General features: G+C 38.8%; 1 protein-coding gene and 1 long non-coding RNA gene across 2 annotated transcripts in view; one reads left to right on the forward strand and one right to left on the reverse strand.

The window, feature by feature from the left end:
- LOC126251937 (uncharacterized) overlaps positions 1-8,272 on the forward strand; it is a 136,209-nt gene extending 127,937 nt beyond the window's left edge. The window contains exon 4 of the mRNA XM_049952690.1: positions 7,971-8,272. Within this exon, the coding sequence (XP_049808647.1) occupies positions 7,971-8,145 (175 nt within the window). The 3' untranslated portion in view covers positions 8,146-8,272. The remainder of the gene's footprint in view (positions 1-7,970) is intronic.
- Positions 8,273-9,735: 1,463 nt separating this feature from the next.
- LOC126251938 (uncharacterized) lies at positions 9,736-12,034 on the reverse strand. Its single transcript, XR_007545807.1, has 2 exons — positions 11,744-12,034; positions 9,736-10,357 (listed from the first exon to the last, which is right to left on the reverse strand). It is a non-coding gene; the product is annotated as an uncharacterized LOC126251938 (long non-coding RNA).
- Positions 12,035-13,552: the final 1,518 nt, after the last annotated feature.

Raw genomic sequence — 13,552 nt, forward strand, 5'->3', positions numbered from 1 at the left:
TTCAGGGATATTGCACCATCTGGAGGGAGATATATGTTGCAGACAGTTATTTCCTGCATCGTCCTTATCCTGCCAGCCACAGCTTCAAAAGGGGTTTGAAGGGACACAGGTTCACAGCATACTGAGTTCAAGACAGAGACACAAACTCCACCTGACACTCTTATTATATTCGCTATGGTTCTTGTAATATCCCCTACAGCCGCAAAGGGCAGGGATCTGCATTGCTGGGAACCAAGTTTCCTGGAGGGCACTGCAGAAAGCAGGTGTAAACTTAACAGTTGCCGTAGCTCAGCCAGGTGGTGGAAAAAACCGCAGCAATTCCACTGGAGGATGGCATTATTGTGAGGCTGGGATGGCATGAAAGGAAGCAGGTTATGCCTCAGGGTCACCTGCTGCCACCGATTGAATATTTTTATCCATTCCTATTGTGGATGAGGCATTAGTGAGATCCAGATCCTCAGGGGAAGCTGAGATCTCCACCTCATCCACAGGTGCAAAATTGGTAGGGAGTAGTGGTCTTGGGGTCACCGGAGGGTCCTTTTTCTTAGCAGACTTCTTTGTTTGCTTGCCCTCTCGCTTCTCTTTGGGGGCTAGCCAGGAGAACGTCTCCGAAGAAGCAGAAGACCGGAAGCTCTTCGTCCAGCAGCTTTTGGCTCCTTTAGCCACTGGCGAGTGTCTGCTGTGGCATTAATGGAGACCTTGGGGAAGAGGGTCCCAAGCGACCCCATCTGCACGAGAGGAGCCTGTTGCTTCTCCGGATGGGGGGAGGGGACCAATGTCCCCTGCATTTGGAGGGCCTTTCTCCCAAAGTAGGTACGCTGGGAGCAACGGAAGGAGATTTTCCGCCTACCACCAAGAGGGCAGATGTATTCTGGAGGCCCAGAGGGCCTACTGTTCGTGGCATAGAGTGTGGTACAACTGGTACTTGTGATAGCGACGTTAATGTAGCTGCAGCGTATGTGGACATCAACCAAATGGGGTATAACCATTGAAATTTACGTTTAGCCTTGCGCTCCATGATTTTCCACTCCTTTTGGAGTTTTGTGCAGTCTTGCAAACAGAGGCAGTGCTGCTCTCCGCAGCTGATACTATTGGGAGGATGTGCACAGGGAGTATCTGGATGAAGTGGACTTCTGCAGCCTTGGCGTGTGGCGTTGGAAGTGCAGTGGGAAGACGTGCCCAAATTTCCAGCACTTAAAGCACTGCACAGGGGGAGGGAGGGACATACGGTTTAACGTCACAGCGGTAAACCATCACCTTGACCTTTTCAGGCAATCAGTCACCCTCAAAGGCCAAGACGACGGCACCAGTAGCAACCCTGCTGTCTTTGGGTCCCCTGTAAATGCGCCGGATGAAATGAACACCCCACCATTCTAGATTGGCATGAAGATAGTCGTCAGACTGCAAGAGGAGGTCGCAATAGAAAATAATCCCCTGGACCATGTTGAGGCTTTTATGGTGAGTGACAAACTGGAATATCGCCCAGGCGGTCACAAGCGAGTAACGCTGATGATTGGTCTAGGGATGATGTCTGAATCAAGACTGCACTGCTTCTCATCTTGGACAGTGCTGTCACTTCCCCAAACTTATCCTCAAGATGTTCAACAAAAATTGAGGCTTCATAGGTAGAAACAAGTCCCCGTCTATTCTGCTACAGGCTAAATACTGAGGCCAATATGGCTCTCTTCTTTCTGTAGCCCTACATTCCTCCCATGGTGTAGCGAGGGAGGGAAATGATTTATGGTCATATCTGTCAGCATTGTACTCGATGTTGCCCTTCTTAGAGAATGCTGGCACTGTACGGTCACCAGCAAGAGATGACTTAGTCCACTTCATCGCAGTTCATCTGACCTGATGCCACCCACTCCGGTCAGGGGCTCTCCCCATGGGGACCACCCAGCCACAGCATAGGCCAGCTGACATGATGGCCATTGCTGGGAGTCCTGATGTCCCAGGAAGACAGACATCTACTCCCTGGCATACATGGGGAGTTTACAGCTCAGGCATCAGCAGTGCAATCCCTGTGTTGTCAGGGGCTACCACCAAATGGGTACATGACAGCCCCACCACAACGGACTCTCTACCGTGCTGGATATTGGGCACAGAGAAATCCAATTCTGTCATGGGGGCGAATGAGGACAGGAGACAACGGAAGAATATGACATACCCCGGAAAGTGTCCTCATCCAAATAGTTGAATTGCAGGTGGAGATGCAAAGCCATGACAAGAGTTTCAGGAGATTGATTCTAAGGGCACTATGGATATCTCATGCACCACGTAAGGAGTCCTTCCACATAAGGCCCACACTTCTGTAGAATTTGGAAAGTAGCAGGTCAAACCTTAAAATGGGACCTGAACTTAGAGGGCCAAAAAGTGAGAGACTCATTTTAGTCGCCTCTTACGGCGAGCAGGGATACCTCGGGCCTATTCTAACCCCCAGACCCACAGGGGGAGGGAGTAGTGTTGCCTGGCGTGTGGAAGAATGCAAAACGAAGTTTTCCTCTTTACGATCGCATTATGGCGCACAGTGGAGGGGAATTCACGCAAGCAAAAAAAGTGCTTTTTGTATTGATGCAATTAGAAGCCAAATCTCTTGTGGTTTCCACTTCTCCATTTTTAAAAAAAATACATAATTCCAAGAAACACTTTAACAAACATACCTGACAGAGCTATGAGTATATATAGGTTTCATTTCTTACATTATCGTTCTTATATTAGCAAAACATTTCTAATATTCTTTATCAGTATGTTGATATATCATGGTGTACTTATTGTTTATTAGTTTTTATTGGCTGGTACCTAATACTTTTGGGCTATATATGTGAAATGTGATGTTGCAGTGTTTACTTGTATTTGCTTACGGACCTAAACTGATCAGTGTAGATAGGACCGGCTTAGGGAACAAGTGTATTATTTAACCCAGATAGTCCTGAATTATTTGTTTTTCAAAATTGATTTATATCTTATCTACATTCAGTCACAATGTTGTAAGGAAGAAAGTAAAAACAATTTTGAGTATTTATTTTTATTTAGTATTTCCAAAAATGGGTGTCCTTCCAGATGGACGTCAGGATAATAAGAGAACATGTTTTTAAAGTATATGACATTGCACAATTAACTTCTTTTGGTTTTTATACTTTCAAAAAAACATAAATAAATTTGAATTATGGGCTAAAACAGCTAATAAATAAAAAAACCAAAGAAAATAACCTATACACATATTTTATGCACTAGTATGATAAGACAAAAAGCAACAAGCATGAAGTGGTTCGTCACATTTTACACACATAGTAGTTTTTTTTTTTTTTTGGTGGCAAGTTTGACATTTCAGTGCTGCTTCTTTTTTGTTATCTCGTCTATTGGTAATTCAGCAACATAACGTTCTCTTCCATCAAATCTAGAATCTAGTTTTGCCCTCTTACTAGGACGTCCTCTGCTGGTAGTGACCCTTTTGTTACTTTCAAGAATTGCAGTGACAATTCGATGACACAATGTCACATGATCTATGGGTTCTTCGTTGTGCTTGTAAGGATCCCAGGCATTTTGCTCTGCAAATGTCTATAAAATTTGCAATGATTGGGATATACCACTTTTTCCCCTCTTATAGAGCATCTATATAGGGATACCTTCTGGTCAGCTTGATCTATTCCCATATGATTATTGTAGGAGTCTAACAAGTTAGGTTGAGGCACACTAATCCTTTTATTTTATTCCCTGGCAAATCTTGCTACAGAGCGTAGTGGTCGAAGTTGGTGGCTACAGTAACAACATTGTTCTCATTCCAACATACAACGGAAATCCTGGATGCTGAGTTAGAAAAAACTTCATATGATCCTCTATTTGCTTTTACCATTTTATCTACAGATGATAGAGTATAATTCTTAACTCTGTTTCCTCTTATTCTTCCTGTTGCTTCCACGACCCTCTCTTTTAAGTAATGTAGTAGTTCAATGCTGGTAAAGAAGTTATCAATGTATATTCGATATGGAACATGTGGAAGTAACTGGTCAACATAAGTCATTACTACACCGTACCCCATACCTTTCGTTTCATAATCCTTACTACATGTGCCAGCTCCTTGGTAGGGTTCAAGCCAAATAATACATCCACCACTTGTGCCTCCGCACCAAAATTTGAATCCACATCGGATTGGTTTCCCTTTTATGAATTGTTTGCATCCGTGACTTCCGAAGTATGGGGCCATCAATTCATCAACAGAATGATGCCGCACGTGAGGCGCAAATTGTTTGAATCTATCATTCAGCATACACAGTAACGGGTGCATTTTCCCAGAACGGTCTGATTTATCTAAACTGTCATTTTTGCATACATGCAAATTGGAAGAGATGAAGTCAAACCGATCTCTGGACATGACATTTGTTACAAGGTCGCTGTGACTGTCTTTATCTTATTGCCAGTACTTCTTCCTGCGTGACACTGTTACATATCCACTTAGCAGAAGTATTGCAATAAACATCAACATCTCACCTTCTGAACAATCACCCAGTCTATTTCTCTTGGCTGTGTATTGATCTGTGTAAGTGATCATTATTTGAAGCACTTCGTTATCAAAAAACTGTTGGAAATATTCAAATGGTGTTTGCCCTTTCTTCATTGCAACTGTGAACATTAGAGGCCATACAGGTGTTGGATTAACTATTTCACCACTTTTCTAGTTATATTTCTTGAGGTTTAGAACTTTATTCATCGATAGCCTTGCTGCCTTTTTTGTGGTTGTTGTTGTTATTGTTGCTGTTTTTGTACTGCTGGAGGGTCCTGGAACAACATCAGAAATAAGTGATGGTTTCCTTATTGCAGTCACAGCATTACCATTGGTAGAAATGGCCTTATCACAAAGTGCAGTAGCACTGAGCTGACTTGCTGGTAATTCATGTACACTTGGATTTTCTTCACCACCCAAATCTTCATGTGTTAAGTCATCAGTTGAATTCAGAGGAAGGTGTAATGTTACATTCACACCAGTATTAGGTATGTCCTCATCTCTTGATTCTAACATGTCCAAAAGTTCCATCAGTGTACATCGTTTCCTGCGAATACAAAATGACAACATATTATCCTGATGTCCTTCTGGAAGGATGGTTGAAAACATTATTGAATTACAACTGATGAAAACTTTCAATCGTAATGTGAACCCATAAATAATATATGTTAATTCTTTACAATATTATATGACAAGTTTCAGAATTATTGACACAATATGAAAGAAAATATACATACCCATCGATGACAAGGTCAGTCAGTTCGTCCATGGTAAAATATGCCCTATTTCCAAGACACAATTTCTCACTCACTATGAACGGCAGCGTCAAACTGACTGTCGCAGTGTGAAATTGACTCTGCCTACTATATATAACAATGCATTACAGTCCATTGCAATAATGCGTTATTCGCAAAAACAAATAATTTCTACAGTGAGTGACATCGTCCTTCCAGAAGGATGTCAGGGTTATCTGGGTTAAACTGAGACACAGTTTTCACCATGTGTTTGTGTTAGTATTTCCTTTGTGCAGTGAAAACTTTTCTCACTTATTTATAATACGAGGGCGGTTCAGAAAGTAACCTCCGATTGGTCACAGTGCGGGTTGTGGGGGGAGTAGCGACGCCCTCTGTGCGTTCACGCACTCAACAGGTCAGTCGGCATCAAGCCGTGGTCGAGTGAACGTCGTACCTGCGCTAGTTTAGTTTTTGTGGCAGTTTGAAATGTGTGCTCCAATAGAAAACCCCGCCAAATGTGAAGTGCGTGCTGTCATAAGGTTTTTTACAGCCAAAGGATATTCTGCAGCAGCTATTCATCGTGAGCTTTGTGCCGTGTACGGACCAAGAGTTATGAGTGAAGGAGTTGTCCGTGAATGGGTACGTTTATTTAAAAGTGGACAAGAAAACGTTCATGATGAAGAGAGGAGTGGTAGACCATCATTGGTGACTGACGAACTCGTTCAGGCAGTTGATGCAAAAGTTCGTGAAAATCGACGTTTCTCAATGTCGGAGTTGTCTACTGGTTTTCCACAGATTTCTAAGACTCTCTTGTACGAGATAGTGACAGCAAGATTGGGTCACAGGCTGGCTCCAGGCACAAGCGGGTGATTTTTATGCAGAAGGAATTTCAAAGCTTGTGAAGAGATACGAGACTATGTAGAAAAATAGTGCAAAGATGTAGTTGTAAGATGTATATATTAAAATATTTTTATTTAACTTGGTGTATTTTTTTAAATCAACCGGAGGTTACTTTCTGAATGGCCCTCGTATATAATTCTGTAACATGTCAGTGAGCGAGAAATTTATCAGGTTACTAATGTTTCATCTGGCACCTCTCATAGAATAGCTGCTGAATGTAATTATTCTAAAGTAACTGCTTCAGGTGTTTTCCACTGTAAAGGGAAATTTTTTTGGTTTCAATTTTTGGAAGTAAACAAGTCTTAAGTTGAGAGGAAGCTTACGAGATCAACAGTTTGTTGACTTTTACAAAAAGTATCATTTGATATGCTGCTTACATTAAGAAAGCATTCTTGTCAGTGAAAAACTGCCTAATTGTTTAAAATAAAATTTCACTGATTGGTGGTCAAATTAGGCACAATACAAATAGCCTGTTTCATTCATCCTGTTTGTGGCATTGAGAACATTCTTTTTCTTTATAAGTACTCTGATTTTAAAATTATTTACTTAGTCCTTATGTAGGCAATGTATAGTTGGAGCTTGCAATAAATACTGTATACTAACTCAACATGAATAAATTAAAATTTATTAATATATCTAAAAACAAAGATGATGTAACTTACCAAACGAAAGCTTTGGTATGCTCATAGAGACACTAACAAACACAAACACAAACACAAAATTCAAGCTTTCGCAACCAATGATTGCTTCATCAGGAAAGAGGGAAGGAGAGTGAAAGACCAAAGGATGTGGGTTTTAAGGGAAATCTTAGACTTTCCGCTCCTGAGATTGGAATGACTCCTTACCCTTTCCCTTAAAACCCACATCCTTTCGTCTTTCCCTCTTTCCTGATGAAGCAATCGTTGGTTGCGAAAGCTTGAATTTTGTGTGTGTGTTTGTGTTTGTTAGTGTCTCTATCAACATACCAACGCTTTCGTTTGGTAAGTTACATCATCTTTCTTTTTAGATATATTTTTCCCGCGTGGAATGTTTCCCTCTATTATATTAAAATTTATTAATATACTTTACTGGATTACTTGCTGAGGTTAAACATTAACTACACTAAATAGTGTATGCTGTTGCTAAGAACTGTCAGCTACTGACAGAACAAATCATGTGGACAACCTTGAACATACAAGTATCTCAAATGTAAATGAAATTGAATATTCTACACAATATATTTTTCATGTTCCTGTCTCCTATCGCAGTGACTGCGTGTGCGATTGTGGACCACCTCGACCACAATTACACTGTAAGTTGAAATTAACACTAGCTATAATTTTCTGGAACATTTTTGTTGGTACGAAGCTGTTTTAATTATAATTTCAGATACAAAGGCAGTCACTGCATTTCGTGGCAGTAGCTGTGAAAATTATTCACTCTTCAATTGCTCTGTAAGTTGTTGCCCATTCATACCACTCTTGCCCTGAGGTTAAAATTTAGTAATTTATGTGGGATGTCTTATTTTCGGGAATCACAATCACCCCAGCCTCCATTGTCAACTGATAGCACCATAGACATTTGGACTGTAAGTGAAACTACTTGATACATTGTGGGAACATAGTGGAAGACAGTCTTCAACAATTTTTTTGTCAAGAATAGCATACCTATTTTTGTAGTGGTCAGACTATATAAACATACAAATAAAAAAGCAAGACTTGTTTCTAGTTAAGCTCCATTGAAAGTGCTTTGTTTGATTTTAGTTGCTAACCCCACTTGTAGTAATACCATTTGTATTTAATCCACCCAAGAGAGTAAATGTATTAGTAATTTAATTCCTATACTTTTATTTGCAGGACAGTCCTGTTGTGGTGGATTTGCCACCTGGAGGTGGCCAAAGTTTCAGTTCTGAATGTAATACACCATCACACTACTCAAGGCAAGGAAAAAATGCAAGAGGGAAGACAAAGGCCAAGCCCTTGTGGCAACATTGCTGGAGAAAGTGAAAGCCAGACTCAAAATAGGTGCTGAAGAACCTATTGCTAAATTTGTTGCCAGTGAGCTAAAAAAAACTCAAGTGCTAGACGATATTCTCTTAAGAACAACACATAAAATCCTTAAAGCGTTAATGAATGTCCAAAGTGAGCTGCTTGATGAATCGTAGAAATAAAATAATTTTACATAAAAAACTGAGCTCATGTATAATTTCAAATTACCTTCTTTCATTCCTGTATAAAATTTACTGATTTGTCCTTGGATTTACTAGTGTTATTTACTCTGTAAGGTTGCACTGTAACATAATGTGCATGAAAAAGGTTTTTTTGCTTTAGTGTTAAGTCCATCAGTCATCTATTGGCTAGGAGACTGAAGTCACCTGCTTGGGGCTTGAATGCTTACCCTCTGTACGAATGCTTTATTTAGGAAACATTTATTTATTTACTTAGCATCCTTGTATCTCATCATTATAAAAATGATATAGGATTTGTCATACATTGCCTTACATAGAAAATAGGACATGAAAAGATTTACAATGATATGTCCATAAATAAAATATTATTACATATAACATGAAACCATATGCGTAACAACATTCATAATATGCTAAATTAGAATTCCCTATTACATATGATATTTGAATGTTGACACAATGTACCATTCCTAAGGGACATACAGCCAAAATTATTTGTGGCAGTCCTGTTACTTCAAGTCCCATGTATTTCTGATACATCAAGCCATACGGTCATGAAATAGGATCTCTTACACAGAAAAACAATCAGTTAATAAAAATTAAGGGTTAAATGGAAAGTACACAACAGTGGCAACTTTTTTATCATGCCTCCTGCCAGGGTGACCCAATGCTCTTTGGCTTATATTTTAACAACAACTTTCTTTCATAGCCTTGTTCATATATTCAGCAACCTGAATTACATTTTTCAGATGACCAAAAATAACCTGACCAACTTGGAATGTCATTTGAGTGACAAGATTCTACATATATAGCAAAACATTTGATAATATTTATTGATATATGTATATTTGATAATACTTATTGAATTACTGCAGACAGCAGTAACTTTAAATTTGCAGCTATTACACCTTTGAACCGACGTCTGGTGTGTTGAACACACACATTTTGTTTTTGACACCCAGACATTGGGTGTTTTGAGGACATGGATATTTTTGACACACAAACATAAAATGCTTGGCCTTCACTACTCATACTACACCATTACAGAAAAAAATTCATTGGTATGAGGTGATACATGCAAATGCGAAAAAAAAGGTAAATACAACTACCTGACATGTGAAATTCAGTAATTCACAATGGAATCCAGCTGTTGAGCTCTACTGATATTTTAAGATGCTGATTACATACAATTATATTAACAAAATGCTCATTTTATTTAACTGAGAAAGACTATTAAAAACCAAGAAACTTTTTTTCTGCATTGTTTCTTCTTTTTTGAATCGGCTTCCAATTTTTTTAACACAGAACATTCATTTTAAGTTCTTAGGTATATTCCTCAATAATTAAATTTTTTGTCGATTCCCATTGCGATGGGACATACCTAATGCTATTAAAATATTGACAGAACCTATCACACACATCTCTCAGACTGCACGGTGTTCGATTTCCACCCTGTTGAGCAATGCCTGGTAGAGCAGCATCCATCCTCCAAGCTCCTTCCTCCACTATGCACAATTGTGTGTCCTCCACATCTGTAAGCCAGCAAATATGTGGAATCTCCTTCAGCTATCAAAAAATTGTGCAAAATGCATAGTGTCTCCACAATTTGCACTACTTTTTCAACTGGCAGCCTTATTGAACCCAGGAGAACTCTGGATATATTTGCAAGGATGGCAAATGTATTTTCTACCACTCCCCTTGCCCATGATAGTCTGTAATTGAACACACTTTTGGTTTTATCACCACCACAGTCTCTGAATGGTTTCATTATGTTTGACTCCAACCAAAAAGCATCATCAGCCACAATTGCATATGGTACCGGTACAGTAATATTGCTGCACTCCAAGGATTTTGCCTGTGGCTCATTCAACCAATTTTCTAATAGGGCAACGCTTATTTTACTGTTCATCAAAACTACAATGTCAAAAAGTTGAAATCTGTAACGTGCATCCACTACTGTAAGCTGCACAACACTATCGAATTTTCTGTAGTTGTAGTACTGTGAACATGCAGTCCGCAGTGGGGAGAACACAATGTGTGTACCATCCGTAGCACCTGAAAAGAAAATTGAAGAGGTTTGAAAAGATTCTTAATTCTATGAGCTAACATCAAATGTAATGGAAACTTGAAAAACTTATTGGCTGTGTTAAATTTATAAGGTTTCACATGAATGTGACTAAATGGCTACTGTGGTCATAACGAATCAAGCACTGGTGGTTTATACAATGCTTACTCTATAGACAATCACTGCTGGTGCACTTTCCCATAACTATGAAATATCATAAATCGTTTTGTTATGCTCACTACAACAGAAGACTGCTGCTACCTTTAAAATAGATTTTTCTTATATAGTGAGGTAATATCAAACAAATCTAAACCCCACCAAGGAAGGGCCAATCACATCACAAAGCAAATAGTGGGCTGTGTTTTACAGCAAACATACCTTTTTATTTCAAGCCAAAAAACACACCAACATAGTACCAATTACCAGAGTGTAGTTGCAGTTAACGTGGTGCAGAAAAAAAAACAGCCACACATTTTGCCTATGTAGTCAAAAATATATTTGGAATGTTCAAGATATTTACTAGGGATATAATTTAAGCAAATGAATATCTGCCATACCACATGGTATGAACACCATGAAATATATATTTCTGACACATACAATGTGTCAACTAAGGGCACATGTACTAATGAAGCAGTCAGTGTAAGTATGTCTAATGAAGTGCACCAATACCCTACACTAGTTGCAGAGAAAACATTTGCACAGCTTTGTTTACCTAACATCTCAGTATTTATATTAATTTAGCAGACTGGTCTCAATACGATATATATGTAAGAGTGAAACATTTTAGAACTATTGCCTATCTACTGAATGTATATGATAAGTATTAAGAACTAACCCTTGCTGCAGCAGATGGCTACACATGGAAGAAATTCCACAATTGTCCCTGTAAGTAACATTCCAACTAGCCCGTGACTGGCAACTAAGATAAACTTTAACACTATTAAAAATTACAACAGGAATTGAATTTCTGTGCGTCACACTACCTCATAGTTGGACAGTGATCAGAATAACAGCACTGCAGTCTGATATTCAAGTCTGACTGCACAGACTGTATGTGCAAGTTGGCTTTGTAGGCAGGACTGCAGTCAGAAAAAAACACACACAATGCTTGTAATATGTTGTGCTGAAAAGCAACCCAATTCTTCGAAACATGTATAGTGTTTTAATATGAAATGAGGGAGGAGGGTGGGATAATCCAAACTTTTATGACATTAGAGAACACAAGCTTAATGCTACTACAATGTATTAGTAACATCCATGTACTAAATGCCCAGAACCAGTACCTTGATCATGGCTCAACTAACTCCTAAATTTTGCGTTGTCTCATAGGAGGTGATAAAAGAAGTAATATATTTCTGTAGTAAGTAGTTTACCTATGCAGTTTGGAAACTGCCACAATTTATCAAAACTGCTGCTATTTGAAGCCAATCCTCCTCAGTTGTTGGTGCCTGTAAGAAATCAAAAGTGAAGTGAAAGTTTTCACTTTTTCCTATTTTTTTAAGTCAGTAATGGAGGAAACGTGAACCTTCAAATACTTATCCTTTTAAAGTATTTCACAGCATACATCTATTATCAGTTTAGACAGACTCAAAACTGAAATATGGTGTGCAAATGACAAGCTCTTGTATGATTCGCCAGTTGCCAGAAATTGCAATGTAACTGCTAACCTGGAAAGGAATAAACTATGAGAGTTTTCAGCTAATATAGTTGAACAAACTACCATGTTAAAAAAATATACACACAAAATTAAAGTCTTGCCTTCTGCTTGGCAAAATTGCGTCCCTCATAAATGTGTCTCTCAGGTGAATATTCGGCTCAGTGAAGGATAACAGCTTGTTGAAACAAGCTGGATCCATTCTCACAAAATTTTTGAACTGCAGTGGATCCTTCAGCCTCAACTCCTTCATCAATAAGGAATAGCAGTCCTTTTCCTGTCCCCTTCTTTGAAGTCAGTGTTGAACCCAGCATCTTCTATTTTTCAGTCATCCAGTTGTGGGAGCAGCAGCAACATGATTTACACCACACGATGTCCAGTTTTCTGTGTTAGCCTATTGACAGAAACATGTTAATGTCAGTTCAGAACCTGACACAGATATCGACGTCATGGCAGAAAAAACAAAATGTATGGCAGGGTAAAAAGTGTGTTACAGCAGAAAAAACAATGTATCCAACAACAAAACAGGGACACTCTCTTGCTACTGATAGCCTGTGGGATATGGTCCTCCTCTCATGATATAAAAAACTTCAGACCCATATCCTTGATATCCTGCTTCTCAAAGGTTATTGAAAGAATAATGCATAAAAGACTCTCTGCTTTCCTGAATACAAGTGGAATATTAGTCAGTGAGCAAAATGGCTTACGAAAAAATAGGTCAACTGAAACAGCTGTATATAATTTCCTGAAACTTCTCCTGATCTCTGTAGATCACAATGAAGTAAACTGTGGGGTGTTTTTAGATTTATCAAATGCATTTGATGTTATTGATCATGAATTATTGCTTGAGAAACTATATTGCTATGGTGTACGTGGTACTGTTCACAGCTGGTTTAAATCATACCTGTCAGACAGATACCAGAAAGTAGAAATAGTCCACGAAGGAACCTCTTACTTTTCAGAATATAAGAAAGTTAGTAATGGAGTGCCACAAGGTTCTGTGCTGGGACCCCTCTTGTTCTTGATTTTCATAAATGACCTACCAAACTGTTTAACACTAGCTAATGCTGTATTGTATGCGGACGATACAAGTCTTTTTATTAAATCTCAAAATGAGACTGAATTGCAACACAAAGTAGAAATAACAAAAGAAGAAGCAGGAAAATGGTTGAGAGATAACTGTTTATTTGTAAATGAGAAAAAAACAGTATGGATGAATTTCAGCCATGTATTGAATAAAGTAAACCCCATTAATTTTTTGAAACTTGGTGAACAGAAGATTTTACAAACTTCAAACACAAAATTTTTAGGTATCTGGTTAGACGAGCATCTAAAGTGGGATAAACATACTGAAATGCTCAATAAAAAGCTAAGTAAATGCTGCTATATACTCAGAATGCTGAAAAACTGCTGCAGTGAAAAAACAGTAATATGTGCTTATTATGCTCTTATGCATAGTCTATTGTGGTATGGTGTCTTACTTTAGGGTAGGCCTAATTCAAGTCTGGCAAACCGGTCATTCATTATT

Source organism: Schistocerca nitens, chromosome 4 (assembly GCF_023898315.1).
Source record: "Schistocerca nitens isolate TAMUIC-IGC-003100 chromosome 4, iqSchNite1.1, whole genome shotgun sequence".
Taxonomy (NCBI): Eukaryota; Metazoa; Arthropoda; class Insecta; order Orthoptera; family Acrididae; genus Schistocerca; species Schistocerca nitens.